At 51.1% G+C, this 21,244-nt stretch overlaps 1 protein-coding gene across 2 annotated transcripts in view; it reads left to right on the forward strand.

Annotated features, from left to right (window-relative positions):
- Positions 1 to 1,831: 1,831 nt before the first annotated feature.
- The window catches only part of LOC118219093 (filamin-C-like), a 34,039-nt gene continuing 14,626 nt past the window's right edge, over positions 1,832 to 21,244 (forward strand). For both annotated transcript variants that reach the window (XM_035401973.1, XM_035401974.1), the window contains exons 1-18: positions 1,832 to 2,210; positions 10,318 to 10,566; positions 13,866 to 13,963; positions 15,366 to 15,516; positions 15,802 to 15,920; positions 16,083 to 16,160; positions 16,320 to 16,482; positions 16,576 to 16,776; positions 16,997 to 17,134; positions 17,294 to 17,420; positions 17,963 to 18,099; positions 18,368 to 18,561; positions 18,816 to 18,929; positions 19,077 to 19,220; positions 19,604 to 19,727; positions 19,863 to 20,023; positions 20,362 to 20,452; positions 20,822 to 20,991. In XM_035401973.1, the coding sequence (XP_035257864.1) occupies positions 1,832 to 2,210; positions 10,318 to 10,566; positions 13,866 to 13,963; positions 15,366 to 15,516; positions 15,802 to 15,920; positions 16,083 to 16,160; positions 16,320 to 16,482; positions 16,576 to 16,776; positions 16,997 to 17,134; positions 17,294 to 17,420; positions 17,963 to 18,099; positions 18,368 to 18,561; positions 18,816 to 18,929; positions 19,077 to 19,220; positions 19,604 to 19,727; positions 19,863 to 20,023; positions 20,362 to 20,452; positions 20,822 to 20,991 (2,838 nt within the window). The remainder of the gene's footprint in view (positions 2,211 to 10,317; positions 10,567 to 13,865; positions 13,964 to 15,365; positions 15,517 to 15,801; positions 15,921 to 16,082; positions 16,161 to 16,319; positions 16,483 to 16,575; positions 16,777 to 16,996; positions 17,135 to 17,293; positions 17,421 to 17,962; positions 18,100 to 18,367; positions 18,562 to 18,815; positions 18,930 to 19,076; positions 19,221 to 19,603; positions 19,728 to 19,862; positions 20,024 to 20,361; positions 20,453 to 20,821; positions 20,992 to 21,244) is intronic.

A 21,244-nucleotide genomic window follows, 5' to 3' on the forward strand; every position in this document is an offset into this window, starting at 1 on the left:
TCATACGGCGCTGGTTACGCGTAAATACTTCACTCCTTTTGCCCCAGTTCCTCTGCTGGACACACACTAGCGTGACTGGGTGTTCTGTTTTCCCTTGAACCAAGACCAACAGAACAACAGCGTGTGTCAATCAAACCTAGAGGGGATTTATGGCTGCCTCAGCAGTAAACTTGAGCCATGAAAATGTTTACTGTGCATCAGCAGGAGAGAATATTCTCCCATAACAGAGACTACAGTGATGGGTGAAATATGCCCTGTTTAACCCCTGGATATTTCACACCTTTCCCGCCTTAACTGAAAGCTTTGGTCTCTGGTACTCCCTTAAATCCAAATCAGTTCCAAAGTGAGGAGGTGTCATTCTACATACACTTCCATTTAATAGCTCAATTAATCAATTGTTTTGCTCTGCAAGATAACCATCCAACTAAAAATAAAAAATCTCCTGTACAGACAAGGGAATTTCCTCAGTAAATAATGTCTACATTTTTCATAAGTATCTGCATGTAAAAAATAAACACTGCATGAGAACACCTCAGTATATTCATATTTAATAATAAAACAAGTTGTTGTGTACTTCAGTAGCCTATGTGCTTTCCGAAAGCATTTTGAATGATACAGTGAATGTAACCTTTTTAAATATTGTCTCAGGTTCTAAATAAAACATAAGAACGACACAGCGCGTAAGATGTGACTGAGGCTATGATCATGACCTTTGCCTGTAAAAATGTCTTAGCGGTGAAATAACGGAATGATTCATGCGGACACACTGTTTACCACCGCCAATTTGTTTATTGAAAATACATATTTCGCTATGAGGCGACACATAGCTACCAAACGCAGGCATTGCGCCGACGTCATACTTTAATAAGTATGAGCAACCGTGTTCCAAAGATGATGTATGACCTCATAACCAAAAAGTGGGATGTAGGCAGGAAACAACCGTATCAATAACATACATTGTCAAAAGGATGTATTCAATTAACGTATACTTATGTAGGCTACAGAAATAATTAAACCCTTCGGGTACCCTCTTGAGTCGAGGCGTTTAGACCTCGCGTCAGTTTCTATTCCCAGATCGATTGTCTCAATCCCTGCACACTCTTACAACGACCGAGAGCACCAGCCCCTCGGAGCTCAGTTTGGTGCGCCTAAAAATAAAGTGAGGTGTCCCAACTGTTGGGGGTCCAGCCAATCACTTTCCCGTTTCCCCCATTGCCCAATCGTGAGCCGCACGTCTATCTCCGTAGCATGAGACAAATACGCATCATTAGTTGTATATGGGCATCCCAGGCCATTCCAGGGAATCCATTTTCCTGACGTGGCCCGGGGTTCTCGCTTCTTTTTAAACCCCCCAGTTCTCTCTTGCGCTTCATTTAGTCGCACGCGCTGGACAACTCGACTCCAGTGCTCTCTCTCTGTGACAGCTATTCTTTTCTCCTCGACGCTACTGAGCCGTCCTTCTAGCCTTCAGATCAACTGCCTATTAAGAAGAAGCTTCCACATTTCTCACGCGTCCGCCAATTAAAAACGGGGACCGACTAGGCTGCTAACAAAAATCGGATTAATCTATCATTTTGCTGACAGAACTGCTTGGTTTGACAAGCCCGACCTTCTTAACGAGTATATCCGAATAGACCCCCCCCCACACCCTACTCTCGCCTTCTGTTTTTTTTTTCCCGAGGTTCTTCCAAGTTCTGAACTTTTCACTGCGAGCGCGCGCCTGGCACTGCCCTGCGAAAACTTTTTTTTTGTTGCGTTCCCACGCGTGCGGTATATTTCACACACTGGCCTCACGGATTACGGTATAAAAAGGGCCAAGGAAACCGAAAACATGACGAGCAATAATACATACTACGACCAGCAGCAGCAGCCTGAATACTACCAGGGCACCGATAACGGGGAAGACCAGGAAGACGAGATGCCTGCCACCGAAAAGGACCTCGCGGAGGATGCGCCCTGGAAGAAGATTCAACAGAACACCTTCACCAGGTGGTGCAACGAACACCTGAAATGCATCAACAAGACGATAAACGATCTCCAGAAAGACCTGGGCGACGGGCTCAAACTAGTCGGTCTCCTGGAGGTTTTGAGTCAAAAGAAAATGTACAGAAAATATCACACAAGACCCAACTTCAGGCAGATGAAACTGGAAAATGTATCGGTGGCGCTGGAATTCCTGGACAGAGAACACATCAAACTGGTCTCCATAGGTGAGTGACATTCATCTAAAAACTTTCCGCCGTGTCGTTGTGTTTTAACGCTTATTTGCGAGCTCTGAGTAAAGTTGGTTTTACTTTCAACGCGATACGAAACTGCGGTATAGTTCACCGGGAGCGGGTTAGAGGGCGTCTTTGAGTCATTGCGCGTCGAACGCAAATACCACCGTCCGGTGTTTAAAGCGAGTGGCACGGAATCAAACCCGCCTATTAATCTCAGACGGTTCAAGGTGAAATGTTTGGAAGCGTTGCAACATGGCCACTGCGCTCGGGGACTTTGCACGCGCAATTTTAATTTGCTACATGCTGCCTTTTTTAATGCCCCGTGACAAACAGACATTTTGCTTTATGCCGTTTTACATTTCACGCGTCTAATATTGTTCACTTTAAGGCATTAGTTAATCTGCTCCTGTGATTTAAAAGTATAGAGGTGTTGTAGACATGGTTTGAAAAGGGCCATCACAAGCAATACATTTGTCTTATTGAATTCAGAATAATGTTTCATATTTAAATATTTATCTCAGAGCTCAGTGATCCCAGAAACAGTCAGTGCACTGCAGTGGTCTCCTACTCCTTGTTTGCAGTTATGCAGCTGGAGCACATGTAGAAATGCTTGGGATGTGCCGTTGTTTTTTATTTTTATATAAGTGTTTGTGTGTGGCATCCTCTACGGCCCCTATAGAGAGAGCTCTAATCAGTGCAGGGTGTATTAGCATTTTAAAATGAACATGAACCCTTCTTTGATCTGGTTTAATAGAAGGCACAGTAGGCCGGTTTGCAGAGTTGAGATGATTATGCTGATCAGTGACACCATAATCTTCTAATTAATAATTTTATGCAATCATCATCATAATCATGATGATGGTGATCATCAGTATCATGGTCATACGATGCTCCTTCTCACACGCGAATGTGCTGCATTATAATGCACTGAAGTCTTTCAGATCTTAAATTTCAAATGGATTGAAGGACCAAACTGATTCTGCACTCCCCCTTGCCATTTTTCTCAGTTCCCTGTCCCTCTGTGCCCTGGCCGGAGGGTGGGGGTTAAGGGGGGGGGGGGGGCTCAGGCTGTCCTCGGGACCTGTGAGACGCAGTGCTGGGGTTGTTATTCCCAAATGTTTAATGCGCTAAATGGGACCCCCCCCGCGCAGCTGCTCCTGCAGTCTGCTGTGGGTGTTAGCTTTGGCTCAGACTGTCAGGTGTGTGAAGGTGTAAATAACTGTGTCAAGTCCTGGAGGATTAACTTGGTTAAACCATCTTTTGTGTCTGTGTGCATGTGTGACCGTATGTATGGGCGCTCAACAGATATCTCTGATATTTATGCAGAATTGGCTACGTGGAAGCCATAATCACACATGCATAACAATAAAACAAAACAAAATGGATTCCAAACCTTTATTTATACAGGGAAATCACATTGAGACACGCTTTTTCTACAGAGCCCTGATGACAAAAGAAAAGGACAGTCTATTTTAATTCAAAATTTAGCATTCTTTGTTTTGTTGCAGTCGAACTTAAAAAATTTTTTTTTTAAAAATCCAATGATATGAAAAAACCATAGCATTGTACTGGAAGCTGCAGTGACCGGCCTAAGCAAGGATTTAGAGAAGAATGGAAGCTGATCGTCTAGTTCTGGGGTCTCAAACTGAAATCCTGTAGGGCCGGTGTGTCTGCGGGTTTTTGTGTTGTCCTTTCAGCCAGCTGCCAATTAAGGCCTTGAGAACAAGGTGCTGACCATCAGACACTGCAGCCCCTCCAGGACTGGAGTCAAACCCGCAGACCCTGCGGCCCTCCAGGACTGGAGTCAAACCCGCAGGCACTGCGTCCCTCCAGGACTGGAGTTAAACCCGCAGACACTGCGGCCCTCCAGGACTGGAGTCAAACCCGCAGGCACTGCATCCCTCCAGGACTGGAGTTAAACCCGCAGACACTGCGGCCCTCCAGGACTGGAGTCAAACCCGCAGGCACTGCATCCCTCCAGGACTGGAGTCAAACCCGCAGACACTGCGGCCCTCCAGGACTGGAGTCAAACCCGCAGGCACTGCATCCCTCCAGGACTGGAGTTAAACCCGCGGACACTGCGGCCCTCCAGGACTGGAGTTAAACCCGCAGACACTGCGGCCCTCCAGGACTGGAGTCAAACCCGCAGGTACTGCATCCCTCCAGGACTGGAGTTAAACCTGCAGACACTGCGGCCCTCCAGGACTGAAGTTAAACCTGTAGACCCTGCGGCCCTCCAGGACTGGAGTTAAACCAGCAGACCCTGCGGCCCTCCAGGACTGGAGTTTGAAACTCCTGCAGTTGTTATAGACCAGATCAATGGTTTTCAGGCTCAGTTCTGGGGACCCCTGTATATGCTGGTTCTCTTGCTCAGTTTAGGTTGTTGAATACATGTGTAAGTTCATTTATAATTTTCCCCTTTAATTTTTTTTAGCACAATACAGATTGAGCTCATCATCAGGTGATTTGTCTTTGGATCTAGTTAGTTTTAGAGGCCAGGAGTCCACACTTTCACCCAGTTTGAGCCTGTTGATTGACCTCAGCCTTTTATTTGATCAGTTAAAAATGCTTTTTAAGTGTCTGTTTGCAATAAAGCACAATAGGCACAATGTGAACTTTTCTTCTTCATGGCATGTATAGCTATTTGTGACTTAACGAGGCTTAAGAGGGTAAATAATCCCTCAAAACATGAAATGTGTCTCGTTCACAAAAATGAACGGCTTGTTGAAATTCTGGGACTGCGGTTGTGGTCGGAAGGAAAACCAGCGAACGCAGGGGTCCCCCGGGACCGAGTTTGAGAAGCTCTGGTCCGGGGGAAGCTGTGGTTTTTGGACAGGTGGGATATTCCTGCACAGGACAGCAGATTCTCCATGTTCAGAATGTGTCCCCATAGAGTCAGTGTGTAAAAACGTCTGTCTGGCTGGGGCTGTGGAGCGAGGGCACTAGCACGCTGAATGACATTGAGGTCTGAGCGTGTGGAAGGGCAGCTGCCGCAGACACCCGGGGGGGGGGGGGGGTGGGTCGGGTGGCATCGCGTACGGAAAACCGCCTCTCCCCTCACCGGACACTCCCGTCAGGAAATGAGACTCGAGACCGGGCAGCTCGCTACCCTGAGGCTGGCTACCTTCCTGCAAATGCCACCTTTAACAACCATATTTCCACAGGGAGTTCCAGTTACACACACACACGCACACACACACACACTCATGTCCTGAATCATTGCAAGGTTGCAGTGTAAATGAGAGAGTGATTTGAGGGTCATCTGATGATAATGTTTAATATTAGATGCTGTGGTTGGAAGGTGTGGGCAGACAGTAGGGCGGGCTGTGACTTGGCAGAGCTGGTGGGCTTTGATTGGGCAGTGCTGGGTGGGAAGGACCAGTGGTCTGGAGTTGATGCATGGTGATTGGACTGAATTGAGGTGGGAGGAGTTAGAGTGCAGTGTTAGTGTTAGCCCGGTGCATAAGCTCCTCCTCAGGCGAGTGATTGATTGGCAGCCAACTGGCCTCTGCTTTCCCTCCAGTAACAGGGCTCTTAAAATAACCGACGCCCCTCAGCAGGAGCTGAGGGAGGTGTGAGAGTGGGCGCCGCGGGCGGGGCCGAGCGGGGCGGGGCACTGTGGGCAGGGCGGGGCGGGGCGGGGCGGGGCGGGGCATGCGCGGGTCAGGAAAGGTCAGGTCTCGTACCTGCGTCTCGTTGTTTGGCCGCGAGGCAATAAACGGTCTAACGCTTCTGCTGGAAATGACATAGCAGGCAAGTGACACTGAGTAGAGTTTCCCCATATAAATAGCTCTGTACAGCAGAGATACACTCTCTCTTTCTCTCTCTTGCTCTCCCCATCTCCCCATCTCTCTCTCTCTCTCTCTCTCTCTCTCTCACACACACACTCTCTCCCTCTCTCCCTCTCTCTCTCCCTCTCTCTCTCTCTCTCTCTCTCTCTCTCACACACACACACTCTCTCTCTCTCTCTCACACACACACACTCTCTCTCTCTCACACACACACACACACACTCTCTCTCTCACACACACACACACACTCTCTCTCTCTCTCTCTCTCTCTCTCTCTCTCTCTCCCTCTCTCTCTCTCCCTCTCTCACACACACACACACACTCTCTCTCTCTCGGGGACCCGTGTCACCGCTGTGTGCTCTTGCTCTAATGCACTTCTTGGCTGATCCGGAGCAGGCCAGGATTATAACGGGCAGGTGTCAGTGACAGGGTGTGAGAAGATGAGCGGGAGAGTGCCAGAGAGGCGGGGCCAGGGTGGGGGAGGAGCACTCTGCTGATTGACAGGCCCTCGCTGCAGCTGCCGGCTTCACTCAGGCCACATGGTGGCTGTCAATCACACAGGGACATTGGGGGTGTCTGTGATGGCAGATATCACATGCAACAGACAGAGAATTTAAACTTTTGAAATGAACTTAAAGTTAAAAATAAAACAGAGCCTTATTGATCATTGTAGAAATAACCTCATTAGGATCTCTCCACATGATCAGTAGTGGAACAGAGAGAGAGAAGGAGAGGGGTGTGAGAGAGAGAGAGAGAGAGAAAGAGAGGAAGGACGTGATGTCTGGCTGAACAGGTGAACGCATCAGCTGCTTTTGCCCATTTAACCCCTTGGTGTCAGACAAACTGTCACTGAGGCGGCTCTCGTGGTCTAATCCTTGCTTGACCTTTGGTGCAGTGTGTTGAACGGCTCAGTCCTTCCTCTCTTCCTGCAGTAGGGCCCTGCCAGCTCCACACCGGTGCTGTTAATCTCAGCGCTGCCGTGCTAAATGTGTTCAGCCCCATACCGCACTCTGTCACCCCGTCCGCTCTGCAGTGGGCTATATTTACAGTGGGCCTGTGGTGAGTCTCAGCTGAAACGGGCACACTGGAGATATCTGTGCTGCTCTGAGCTCCTGCTGTGGAAATGCAGCCATCCGGATGGTGGAGGAGGACTCGAGGAGGCCAGGCGCTTCCCAGCATGCAGCGGACTTTAGTCTTCCTCCTGTCTGCAATGAAATGGACTCTGGCTAGAGAATTTATTTTGCTCTCTCAGTCTCTCTCTCGGGAGGAACTCTGGTGACAATAACGGTTATCACTGAGTCACTCATTCCCTTTGCATCTCTCCTTATGAATGACTTCTTCATAATGGACGGCCTTTTATGCTTTAAAAGCACCAGGAAAACTGAACTGAGCCTTAACAGCGAGTAAAGCAGTAAAGGAAGGCTGTCTGCAGTGTGATTTTTCATTTTTATGTGATGTGTTTCTAACCCACACCTTGGAGACAGGTTATAAAATTGTATGTGTGTGTTCCAAACGTGCACACAAAAGGAGTGTTTACATACTTGTGTGCAGGGCGTGGGGCGTACACCAGGGTGACATCACTGAGTGGGCGTGTCCTGGCTCGTTGTGGAGCGAGACGACCTCACGCCAGTGGAATGTCACAGTGTAGCGCTGACCTGGGCAGGGCAGGGGTCAGGGGTCAGGGGTCAGGTTCACAGGGGGAAAGCAGGGGCGGGTGATGCCTCTGTGTGACGCTGGGATGTCCCCTAACTGCAGAGCTTATGTAGGATGCTCCAGATGCATCATGGGACTTCCCCAAAGGGGGATCTGACGGGCCTCTTACCTGTTCACATAGAGCGCTCACACAGCGTTTCTTCAACGCTGTGGAAACCTTTAGTTCCGGCTGAGCTGGTGCTCCGCTGCCTGCTGTATGCACATGGGGCTGCCCTGAGTGAGCAGCTGACTGGGGGGGGGGTCTGAATTAGTCTATTTCAGTCTGTCACCCCCCCAGGCTCAACGCAGTCAGCTGTTTTATCAGGCGCTTAACAAACTGCAGTTGCTCCTGCTAGAATGTCTCAGCCGGTTTTTGCAGTCTGCACAGTGAGCATGGGCATGCAGCCAAGCTGAACACTGGCGTTAAGCTGAGTCAGAGCACAGCCAGGCTGAACGCTGGTGTTGAGTTTTCCTGGTTTCCATGGTGATCTCCCTTTCTCTCTCAGCCGTCTCGTACTCCTCTGGTGTGAGCTGAGGACTCACAGACTCAAGTGATGAACGAGCTCCTTGTTCCTCAGTCACAAAAAACCAAAAAAAGAACAGCCTTGGTCTGGGATTGAACGGATGGTTGTTGTCTGTGATCACATAGACAAGAGCTCAAGAGCGAGGAGAAGCGAGAGAATGAAACTGGGTCTGCGTTGAATGCAGAACGGTCCAGTCCCTGGAAGTGGAAGAGCCTGTGAATGTTTATTAGGTGCAGGTGACATTGTCCTGGGGGGACTGTGATTTATGTGCTGCTGAAAATAGCTGGGCCCTATGAAAGAGCCTGTCTGCGTTGGCCCCGGGGGGGCAGCGCTGGGAGGGTTGGGTTACTGTCCCAACATTAGTGCAGCTGCTGAACCCCGTCTGCGCAGCTGAGGGGGGGGGAGAGATGGGGGGCTAGTTGATCACAGGTGGGCTCATTCACAGACCTGACCCAGCCAAAGGGGGCCATTGTTCCCTTTAAAAACAGATGGGCCGGATGGAGTGCCATGTTGTGGGGGTGGCAGGGATTTGGACTTAAACAGCAGGCCAGTCGTCCACCCCATTTGCCTTCTCTGATTGGCTGCATTTGTTTGAGAAAAAGAGGAAAGTGACTGAAACCTGGCCCGGGGGCTGAGCCGCTCTATGTGATAACACACAGCCTCTTCAGCTCCACTCAGAAAAATGTTACAGTCTGTGTTTGTTAGAGACAGAGGACGACAGGGTAGTGTTGCCCTGGACAACCAAATAAACACTGCAGAGAGTGAGGGAGAGAGCGAGCGAGCGAGGGGGAGATAGATGATAATAACCGTGAATAAAGTTCTTTTATAGTTCTCTGTTAATGCATCTTAGTGTGTGCCACTATCTGTCCTCTTAATGAGAAAGGACTCCCGAATGTCACCCCTCTACCAGCTTCTGCGGGTCTGTCACCTAAACCGGGGTGTCAAACTTCAGTCCTGGACGGCTACAGTCTTCATCCCGTTGTACATTTATCTTTCCTTAATTTTCCCATCCCTGCTGGATGAGCCTGGAGATTCCTGGACAACACAGCCGCTGCTGTTGTATATTTACCACGGAGCACATCAATCAGGCAGGTGTGCACCCTCCACTAGTCACGCTGTTTGGCTACGGCTGTTAGCGAAACTGCTCTCGGCTGAAATACTGCTTCTTTCAAGGAAGCTGGGAAAAAAAGCTTGTTCTCCAGACCGTTCCAAGATCGTAATTTATTGTTGTAATCACCCAGGAAATATATGAGCTGCCGCACTGCCAGGCTGGAGCAGCCTGGTGGACGCGTGCGACAGGAGGTTTGGGGTTTCTCATGTGTCGTACCCCCCAGGAATCTCCGCAAAAAAAAAAAGTGCTTGCCTGCATTAGCCACACTTCCTGTTACCACCAGAACCGTTATATCATAATAAGGAAGGGGGGGAACGACCCCCTAAATTTTGCTGCATATAGTATTTATTCTGGCCTTCAGCCCAAAAGTATGTGGTAAGTGTGTGGGCCTGGGACCAAAGGGCTCTCACACGGCCTGACTCTGGGCCCTGTCCGCAGGGTCTGGGGGACCCCGCAGTGGGGCTCAGGGCATTGGGTCCATGCGTGATGTGTCACACACACAGATGGAATATGAGGACTATACATCGCGTGTAATGCTCTTGGCATGTGGTGTGATTCCGTGTGACGCGTGCTGTTGACCGTATGAGGCGTGTGGGGCGGTGCGTGTGTCCCGTGTGCCGAGGGACGGGCGTTCCGTGTTCTTCAGTGGAGGCCCTGATGTAGTCCCTCTCTCGGTGTGCGATCCACTCAGTACACAGTTATCACTGGCTATTTGCTTTGCTGATCCAGGGGATCTCGTGTATCATGAATGGATTTTTGATCAATTTCCTGTTTTGAGAAAATGGAAGTCGAACATACCACATCCTTGCAGGCAGCTGGCTGATAGCAGATGGCAGTTTTGTACTGAACCTCTGTTTGCTGTCTCTGCACACAGACAGCAGTTCTGTAATGACACTTTGTCCCTGTGTGTGTCTCTGTGTCCCACAGACAGTGGTTCTGTAATGACACTTTGCCCCTGTGTGTGTCTCTGTGTCCCGCAGACAGCAAGGCCATCGTGGACGGCAACCTGAAGCTGATCCTTGGCATGATCTGGACGCTGATCCTGCACTACTCCATCTCCATGCCCATGTGGGAGGACGAGGACGACGAGGACCTGAAGAAGCTGACGCCCAAGCAGCGGCTGCTGGGCTGGATCCAGAACAAGGTGCCGCAGCTGCCCATCAACAACTTCAACAAGGACTGGAGGGACGGCAAGGCCCTGGGCGCCCTGGTGGACAACTGCGCCCCCGGTAAGCACTGATCTAGGATCAGCTAGCCAAACACCCTTTTAGCTTATCTCCAACCAATATTCAGGGAGGGACGAAACACAGGAACTGATCCAGAATCAGTTAAAAATAATCTTATATTCAACTGTATTTGTGGTTAAAAAGGCCGATGCTTATCCAGAGTCAGTAGGCATAGTGCTGGTCATAATCCCAGCCATACTGTGAAAAACAATGAAACTGATCCAGGGTCAGTTCAGCAGGCCCTAACGGCGTGCCCACTAAAGCTAGCGGCCCTTGCTGCCACTCTGTAATTCGGTGCTTTGTTTCGCTCCCCTGTCAAGGGTACAACAGGCTGCGTTTTTTTTTTGTGGTCGCCAAGGTCACCAGTCTAAGCACGCCGAATGGCGTGAGAATTCACACAGTGAGGTGCTTACAAATCCGTCAGTTAACACGTAAGACAGGAGGCAATGCAAAGCTTTAAGGTTTAAGGCACTGTGCAAATGACACAAGTGGAATGGAAGCGATTTAAACACACTGCAGGCCCTATGACCTCATAGTGATGTCACAGGATAAAAAATAATAAAAAATTGTACAGGGGCTGTGTTTGGATTACAGATTCCGTTGCACGTTACCCAGGGGGTGACGGATCTGTGCGCACATGAGGTCATTGTTGTGAAGAAGGGAGGACCTCCTGCCTTTTATGGGCAGGGAGTCTATCCATGAGCGCGCTCAGACGAGACACAGAAGGTCAGGGTCGGCCCGGTGGGGGAGGGGGGCATGTCCAAAACACCCATAATTCACAGCGGCGTCCGCTAACCTAAAGCAACCATTTCCTCGACATAACCTCGGACAGAGGACACGGGGAAGATTACAGAGGGCTGACATTTAAACCCCCCCCCCCCCCCCCCCCCTTCCCCCAGAGAGGGAGAGCACTGACAGGCCTGTCAGGAGGACCCGGAGGCCGTAGGGGTCCCAGCCCAGGGAGCTCCCTGACAGCTGCCCCGGATCGAGTGCAGCCCCTCTGGGGCCCGTCATAACTCCGGGCCCAGGCCCAGGCCTGGTTTTCGTTTTTAGCCTTTCTCTCTCCGCCAGCGCTCCAAATTTGGGCAGGATTCCCTTTTGACACAGTGTCTGTCGCTTGGTGAAAGCGGTGTGTGTGGTGGAGGCACAGAGGACAGGGCTGTGTCTATAGGAGAAGAACCAAAACTTTAATTCCACCAGAACTCGCTCCATACTGCAGCATGCACCAATAATACAGGGCAGTATGGGCATGTAGAACTCACTCCCGAATAATAACCACTTTTCTTTATCACTGCGGGTCCGGTCGAACCTTACCTCTGTTCATGGGGTACAGGCACAAAATATTTTAAAAAATAGTATCACAATGGAGACAATTTCACAACGTAGATATCTCGTTCATGTACATTTAGGGGAATCCTAGCAGTTTGTGAAAATGACATCAAAAGATGATGTGCTTCCCTGTGAATGCCGTTTGCTTTTCAGGCCTGCTGTATGTGTGTGTCAGGGTGCGAGTCTTCACACATGCGGCCCGGGTTTCTTTGTGAGGCAAGCTGTGTCTCTGTCATTTACCTTCTGTGGATCCCAACCGGCCGGCCGAGAGACGGAGAGCTAAACTGTTTATCAGTCTGGAGACGGCTGAGGCTGTCCAGTGCCAGAGCACGGGCTGAAGGCCTGACCATACAGGGGCTTGGTTCGCTCCCGCGGGCAGCAGCCTCCGCGGGTAATGACTCTAATAATGACGCTGGCGATGAGTAGACGCTCGAACGCGGTGCGCGTTAAACTTCAGGAGCTGAAACGGGCCCAAGGCTCTCAGAGTAATGCCTTTCCTAGAAACACTCCCTCGCTTCAGCGGGTCCTGTACCCCACTGGCCGCCAGTGCAATCCAACGTTTTACAGCATTGCAGTAAAGTTGTGCCAAATAAGTGTTGTAAAAAAAAGTTACAACCACAATTTTACAGCTATGTTTTAAAATTTAAAATGTAAAATTCACACACTCAATAACGTTTTTAAATATTTTACATGTGGCTAGCTGGGTACAACAGGCAGAGCAGAATGGATCTATAGAGCGGCAGTTAAGTCATGTGACTATAAAACTGCCAGAAGCTGCCTATTCAGACCTAACACAAAAAAACTGCCTCAGGATAGAGCTCACTCTCGCTTGCCAACTGACACTCTGACGCATTAACCACCTCACTTTCCAACTGACACTCAGAAGCTGTCACAGTCTCTCTTTCTAACTGACACACTGAAACTGTAACAGTCTCACTTTCTAACTGACTCTCTAAAGCAGTAACTAACCTAATCTTCACTGCCAGTATTCCTCTGTTGAAGTGGCTCTCCCACAGACACACTTATCCCGCTGGATCACCGTGGTGGATAACGCTAAATCCCTGCGCTGATATCCTGTGTGTGAGAGAGGAGCTGGTCAGCACTGACGTGCCTCTGACTACCCAACAGATTAGCGACCTAATTTGAGCTGTGCTTATTGGACCAGCCGATGTGCTGTGTGTACAGGTATGACTGAGTAAAGGTGATTACTTCACATGGCAAATTAGAAATTAATAAATGTAAAAACGGATAGCATTTAGCATGTACAAAATTCATACCTTTATTGGCGCGTGAGTAAGGTGCACACGAGTGGTTTTGAAGTTAAAACATTGGGTGTACATGGCAGAGCTGTTCCAACCGCTTGCGCTCGGTGAAAACAAGTGTCATTTACACAGAAAACCTCGGCAGCAAGATCCTGAAATCCCCTCTCCACCCTGTGCAGCGGTGTGTGACGTTCCCTCAGCGCTGTTTCAGCGTTGCCTGGGCGTTGTCTCGGCGACCTGCCCACGTGACGGTCTGTTAAGCCCCTCCCACGGCGCGGGCGTCACATGCTGCTGATCCTCTTTAGTCGCTAGCTCCGTCCGTAGGCGCGGACGCTCCCGCTTGCGCTCATGAACTTGGGAAACGCAGAGACGGCTGGCAGGACCCCTTCCATCAAAGAGTGGAGGCGGCTGCCTCGGTACAGCACAGTCTGCGCCCCTGCAGGGGACACAAGATTCAGAAAATGCACTGAAATTACATTAAACATATAATTATCCAGAAATATGTTTCAGCAAATGTGCTAATTATTGCAACTTACAGATACTGCTTTTTCTTTTTTTTCAAATTCAGTGCTGTGGAATATGCTGATCATTATATTTTCATGTAGTGTAGTGGTGTACTCCATTGCGCTTGTTTTGTGATGGTGGTTGTGTGAGTGCCTGGGTGTGTGTTCTTTAAAATTAAAAACCGATCTCTCCCCCTCGGTCCTGTAGGTCTGTGCCCTGACTGGGAGACCTGGGACCCCAACCAGCCCGTGGAGAACGCCAGGGAGGCCATGCAGCAGGCTGACGACTGGCTGGGGGTGCCTCAGGTAAGGTCACCTGATCGCCACACCTGGCCAGCTCTGCCAGCTGAGCCTGGAGCAGGTGGTGCTCTGCTGTCATTGTGGCAGAGAGGAGGAGGGGGTGGGGTGCAGTCAGCAGGTGAGATCACATGACTGCCTGTCTGTCATCTGGTATGCTGTGAGACAGCCCCACAGACAAAATGGAGATTATCAGTGCGGTACAGGTCGCTTGTTAATCCGAGTGAAGGGGGCCTGTGTTTCGGAGAAGAGGCTTGCAAGCCCCCCCATTCCTCCATGGGTGCTGGGACATTCCCAGCATGCTGAGGGACTGGCGTCTGTGCTCAGGAATCTCGCTAATGAGCGAGTTTTCATTTTCCTGTCTCTTATGAAAGAGGTGCTGGAGGTCAGCAGCTTGCCCTGTGGAGCGGTTCAATGCCCCAGATCTATTTTAGACCGCAGCACTCACCCCTTCCACGCAGGGGTTAAATATAGCGGCAGGAACTCTTTACGCCATGACATCATCTAAGGAGCACAGTGTCAAGGCTGCCTCGTTCAGCACACTTCAGTCAATGTATGTCGTCAGGGGCAACCACTTCTGGGGGGGAGGAGCACGGGCTGTTGCTGACTCGTTCTTTGCCTACAGAGAAAGCCCTTCTGTGTGCTGATTAGGCAGGCTAATCACTCACTTCTGATTGGTGAGCTTATTTCCCTAAGCATTCTCTCAGCATAGAGCACGGTTTGGGGTGACGTGGATGGGGTACATTGTTGGGGGATCATTGCTGGATATAGATTTCCCACCTGACAGGTAGAAAGTGAGCTCAGCTAATCAGAGATTATGCATATTAATAATTACGTGTATCGAAGCCAGTGGTTCTGTTTTAGCTGGCTTAGTTTTTTGTGTTTGCAACTGGTGCCCTGCACATAATGAAGAACACATTCACAGAGACTGTGTGTGCTGAACATACAGGGTGAGGATTTAACAGCACAAAGCGTGTTCCTGCAGCTGTCCTTTACGGGGCAGTGTGGGAGTTATTTCCTCTCTGTTAATAAGAAATACCCATCGCAGTGTCATAGTTCAAAGAGCGGAACAGGAAACTTAATGCACAAGGGGTGGGACACAAGGGGTGATTTCCCATATTTTATTCCTGTAAATAATTCTTATTCTTTAATTAGCCTCCCACATGCTAGTTCCAGCATCTAGATGTGACCAGGTCACATATAACCTTTGACCTGGACCTCTCTCTGCATACTCATTGGTGCTGCTGTATATAACCTTTGACCTGAGCCTCTCTCTGCATACTCATTGGTGGCACTGTATATAACCTTTGACTTAGGTCTCTCCCTGCATTCCCATTGGTGCTACTGTATATAACCTTTGACCTTGGTCTCTTGCTGCATACTCATTGGTGCCACTGTCTATATTCTGTAGGTGATTGCTCCGGAGGAGATTGTAGACCCCAATGTGGACGACCACTCTGTGATGACCTACCTGTCCCAGTTCCCCAAGGCCAAACTGAAACCTGGTGCCCCACTGCGCCCAAAAGTACTGCACCCCAACAAGGCCAAAGCTTACGGACCAGGTAAAATGAGCTCTTGGTCCTGTGCCAACATTTGACAAAGATCTGCCACTTTGTGGTGAATATCAAACTGATTTTCCCTTGGACTTATTTCTCTTGTAACAAAACCCAGTGAAGGTGAGGTTAAGAACAGAACACCAAATAATATTCTAAGAAATCCAACTCTGATTATAATGTGTGGTGAAGGGTTTGTCTTGCAGATGGAAAGCATGCAGTGTCTTTCAAACGTCCCGTGGCGTGGCCTCTTGCCCTTCAGTAACTAAAGCTGCTTATTCCCCGCCCCCACAGGCATTGAGCCCCATGGCAATGTCGTGCTGAAGCCGGCCCACTTCACCGTGGAAACCTGGGAGGCGGGGCTGGGCGAGGTCATCGTGTACGTGGAGGACCCCGAGGGACACACGGAGGAGGTGGGTTCTCCCCTGCAGGTGCAAGCGGGCCAGAACCAGACCTTTTAGATCCTCAGGGCCCCTCATCTCTCCTGGATTCATTAACAGCACACCTGCACCTTTTAATATGTTCGTATTATACCGTTCATTTAATTCTCTATCTTCATTTTGTTTTTCCTCCAGGCCAAAGTTGTGCCCAACAACGACCCGAAACGGACCTATTCTGTGACCTACGTGCCAAAAGTGGAGGGCCTTCACAAGGTAGTTAACGCAGCACGCTGCACCGACACCAATATGCACAGGAGTGCTAATTAGGATTGGGATTCCACTGTCTGTATCTTATCCTTTTGTGTTATAATCTAAAACGAAAAACCAGAAAAACCTGGCAGGGATTGATGTTTGTGTCCTTTCCTCTCCAAGGTGAAGGTGCTCTTTGCCGGGCAGGACATTGACAAGAGTCCCTTCATGGTCAACATCTCCAAGGCGATGGGAGACCCTAACAAGGTGTCAGCGCGCGGGCCAGGCTTGGAACCCGTGGGCAACGTTGCAAACAAGCCCACCTACTTCGACATCTACACCGCAGGTAACGAGAGAAGCTTGTCTCAAAAACGCAAACACTGCCATAATCCAGAGTCTCAAATCTCTTAGTCATGACATCTCTTTGCGTGTCTCCCAGGTGCCGGGGCAGGGGACGTCAGCGTGGTCATCGTCGACCCTCAGGGAAAGAGGGACACGGTGGAGATCGTTTTGGAAAACAAGGGGGACAGCACTTTCCGCTGCACCTACCGGCCCGTGCTGGAGGGACCCCACACCATCCACGTCACCTTCGCAGGGCAGCAGATCCCCAAGAGCCCCTTTACCGTCAACATCTCAGAAGGTGACCCCGCTTTTCCCACCCCTGTTCTCAACCCGCTCTCTCAAACGCAAGAGCGCAATCTGCCTCTGTTTCACCAGAGCTTCATTACTAATGACCAGCTCCACCAGCCATGCATCTCCGCTGCTGGGAACTTGAGCTCCTGGCTAACCTCTCCTCTCTCTCTATCTATCCCTCTCTCTCTCTCTCTCCCTCTCCCCACCCCACCTTCCCCCCCCACCAGCCTGCAACCCCAGTGTCTGCAGGGCCACCGGGCGGGGCCTCCAGCCCAAGGGGGTGCGGGTGAAGGAGGTGGCCGACTTCAAGGTCTTCACCAAGGGGGCCGGCAGCGGGGAGCTCAAAGTGACAGTGAAGGGCCCCAGTAAGTCCACCCAGCCATTCTGCACAGGGGACCTAATGTGTGTTAGGATGCGATGTGATTATTACTGAAGGGCCTTCTGTCTGGAGAGCATCCAGCACTCTGTTGAGCCTGACACACACACACGCACACGCTCTAAGGGTCTCTGCTGTGTGTCTGTAGAAGGTGGGGAAGAGCCGGTGAAGGTGCGGGATGTGGGAGACGGCGTGTTCGAGTGCGACTACTACCCGGTCACCCCTGGAAAGTACACCGTCTCCATCACCTGGGGAGGGCAGGCCATTCCACGCAGGTGAGAACCTAACGTTCTGTGCAGCTTCACAGTTCCACAGGGGTTCAGGGGTTCTGTGCACAGGCCACTGCCACTTCAGCGTTCCACAGGGTGCAGCCACAAGAGGCACTGCGCTTTCAACATATCAAAGGGGTCCACGAAACGTTGCGCTGCCGCATCAAAATTCCACAGGGCCAGACTACAATGAGCACTGTCGTATTTCAGTGTTCCAGAGGGGCCTGTCAGAATGGGCCCTACCACTTCGACATTCCAGCGGGGGTTCAACAGAGCGGTCACCGCAACCTCAACATTCCACACCTAGGTTTCGGGGGCACGCTGACATCACATCACACCTCACCGTTAACACGGTGGTTATTATTGGTTGGCTCGGCCCAAAGCCCCCCCCCCCCCCCCCCCCCCCCCCCCCCCCCCCCCACCCCCCCCCACCCCACCCCAGGGTGCCTCCAAGGGCACGCATGTCACACGTTGGGATGCAGCGCTCGGTGGAGAGGTCCCATCGCCGTGTGAAATGCTTCCTAACGCGGCTCGTCACTTGTTCGCAGCCCCTTCGAGGTGGAGGTCAGTGCCGAGGCAGGCTTCCAGAAGGTCCGAGCCTGGGGCCCTGGCCTGGTGACCGGAAGGGTGGGGAAGTCCGCTGACTTTGTGGTGGAGGCCATCGGCACGGAAGTGGGGACCCTTGGTAAGTTGCACCAGCTCAGGGGGATTGTGGTAAGAAATGTGTTCACACTGGACAACCCTGTTCACTGTAGGGAACTGCATGGTAAAAGTGGTGTGCCCTGAAATAACAACAGTAGGCCCCATTTCAGATATGTCTCATGTGTTCCTCCTCTTCCTCATGTCCCTGGGCTAAAGTAACAGATGTTTTTTAGGGTTTGTTGCTTTTGTAGGTGTGATCTTCTCAGACTCGAGGATGTGATCTGAGGAATGTGATCTCTCTGTCCCCATAGGGTTCTCCATCGAGGGCCCGTCCCAGGCCAAGATCGAGTGCGACGACAAGGACGACGGCTCCTGCGACGTGCGCTACTGGCCCACGGAGCCGGGCGACTACGCCGTGCACGTCATCTGCGACGACGAGGACATCAAGGACAGCCCCTTCATCGCCCACGTCCTGCCCGCGGAAAACGACAGCTTCCCTGAGAAGGTGAGCCACGCCCCCCCCCCCCGCCCTGCCACGCCCACACCTGAGCAGTGGAAGCCGCTTCTTCACAGTTTCTAACGTGTGTAAACCGAGCGTCCAAGCCTGCACTATGAGTGTTTTTTGAAGCTGAAGTCAATCAGAGGTATTACCTGCCTCTCCGTCCATCCCATAAGGATGCCCACCTTGATGTGTACGGGCTAGCACTCCTAGGTGGTGGGTGTGCCGGCCGCTCGCTGACGCTGTGTTACCTGCTGCAGGTGAAAGCCTTTGGCCCTGGCCTGGCGCCCACCGGCTGCATCGTGAACAAGCCTGCCGAGTTCACCATCGACGCCCGCGCTGCTGGGAAAGGCCAGCTCAAGATCTACGCCCAGGTACGTGCTGGGACGATGTATGAACCCGATGCCGGGTTTAACTCCACACCCTGACTGCTTTTCTGAGTGAAGTGAAGTGAAGGCGCGTGTGTGTGTGTGTGTGTGTGTGTGTGTGACTGACAGATCTGTTTTTTCAAATCGGTTCAGGATGCGGAGGGAATCGCCATTGACATCAAGATCACCGACAAGGGCGACGGCACCTTCGTCTGCATCTACATCCCCACCAAGCCCATCAAGCACACCATCATCATCACCTGGGGCGAGGTCAACATTCCCAACAGCCCCTTCAGGGTGAGAGACCAATCAGAGAGCTCCTTACCTCGTTGTTATTCTCCAGTGTTCCGGTTGTCATGGTGATTATCTGGGTGGAATTCTGCCTCTCCGGGACTGATGCTATGACAGCGCTGTGGCTCTGGAGGGTTTCTTTGGTCGCCTCTGAGCTGTTGGCCTCTTCACTGATTGTCCCAGGATGGCTCTCTTTTTCTACATTTCCCAAACCTCTGGGAACTCAGACAGAGCCCAAGTTGCCTCTTAAATCGCAGGCCCACCCTGTGCTTGCTTTGCTGCCGTTGGTGATAAATAGACCCAGCCTCGTGGGGTGAAAGCAGGAGGAAGTGCTGATGGATGTGGGTGATGAGTGAGCCTGGGGTTTTGTGCTCTTTGCCTCTGTACAGGTGAGCATTGGGGAGGGCTGTCACCCAGAGAAGGTGAAGGTGTACGGCCCAGGCGTGGAGAAGACCGGCCTGAAGGCCAGCGAGCCCACCTACTTCACTGTGGACTGCAGCGAGGCCGGGACAGGTGAGGCCGCACCACCTGACCAATCAATGGCCACGGAGTCTCACGCTCACTCTTCCCATAATGCCTTGTATTGTAGTCCTGCTCCCTCTCTCTCGCTGACCATACCTCCCTCCCTTTGGCTCCGCCCCCACTCAGGTGACATCAGCATCGGGATCAAGTGCGCGCCCGGCGTGGTGGGCCCGGCCGAGGCGGACATCGACTTCGACATCATCAAGAACGACAACGACACCTTCACCGTGAAGTACACCCCTCCCGCTGCCGGTCGCTACACCATCATGGTGCTGTTCGCTGACAAGGTGAGACTGCCCTCGGGGCTCAGGTAAACCCCTCAGGTGAACCCTCAGGTAACCAGAAGGAACCATTGGGCTGAAGTTCTGTGCTATCGTGGGGTGGGAAAGTGGTGTAGTTGTGTGGGAAATTGAATTTGAACCACAAAATGGTCTAGTCTTTGCCGTGAGCCTTGACTGTCCCCCTCAGGAAAGACGCAGATGTATTTATCAGTCACATGCACGCTATTTGAGAAGTCCAGTTTGGGGACCATATATTTTGCTTAAATAATTTAGCTTCTTATACAAAACCTCTCCACGGTAATGGTAATAACTCATTTTTTCGATCGCCTCTCTCGCTAACGCAGGAAATTCCCAGCAGCCCCTTCAAGGTCAAAGTGGACCCGTCTCACGACGCGGGCAAGGTCAGGGCCGAGGGCCCCGGACTCAACAAGACGGGTAAGTGGCCCTGTTGCCCTGGTAACACGCCTCCTCCAGGCCATGGGTGCACATGCATAGACAGGCTGCCAGATGCCAGCGTTAGCACAAATGATGTTTAAACTGCTATGATCATAGCACATTAGTATGCATTAATTGCTACGTATTTACTGTACATTTTTTTGTAACTATAATTTATTTTTCCCTGGTTTTAATGAAACATGAACTACATACATATTGAAAAGGACAGAATTATGTGTTACAGGAGGTTACAGGTTACAGTGTAGGTCTCTGCACTGACGTACCTCATGTATGGAATGTGCGTAAACTCTGATGTGAAAGCCTTAAAGAAGACGCTAAACTGCTTTTTCGCTGTTCCCCGCGGTGCAGGCGTGGAGGTGGGCAAGCCGACCCACTTCACCATCTACACCAAGGGCGCCGGCAAGGCCCAGCCCAACGTCCAGTTCAGCAGCGCGGTGAAGGGCGAAGCCGTGCGCGACTTCGAGATCATCGACAACCACGACTACTCGTACACTGTGAAATACACCGCCATCCAGCAGGTGAGTCCGCCGTCCGCCACCCGCCACCCGGCGGATCCCAGCGCCAGGGCGCTAAGGCGAGGAGGAGATGCTTTTGTTCGTTCTCCTCCTTCCATCTTCTGAACCTCCCTCTCTTCAGTTGTCTGTCCTGTGATTGGTCAGCTCTGAGGTGTCTGTTACTATTCTGTGTCTGACTAAAATGGCGGCAGACTGTTCTCAGTAGTTTATGGTTACAAATGCTGACAGGTTTTTTTTTTTCTCTCTCTCTCTCTCT

Source organism: Anguilla anguilla, chromosome 19 (assembly GCF_013347855.1).
Source record: "Anguilla anguilla isolate fAngAng1 chromosome 19, fAngAng1.pri, whole genome shotgun sequence".
In the NCBI taxonomy this organism is placed as follows: Eukaryota; Metazoa; Chordata; class Actinopteri; order Anguilliformes; family Anguillidae; genus Anguilla; species Anguilla anguilla.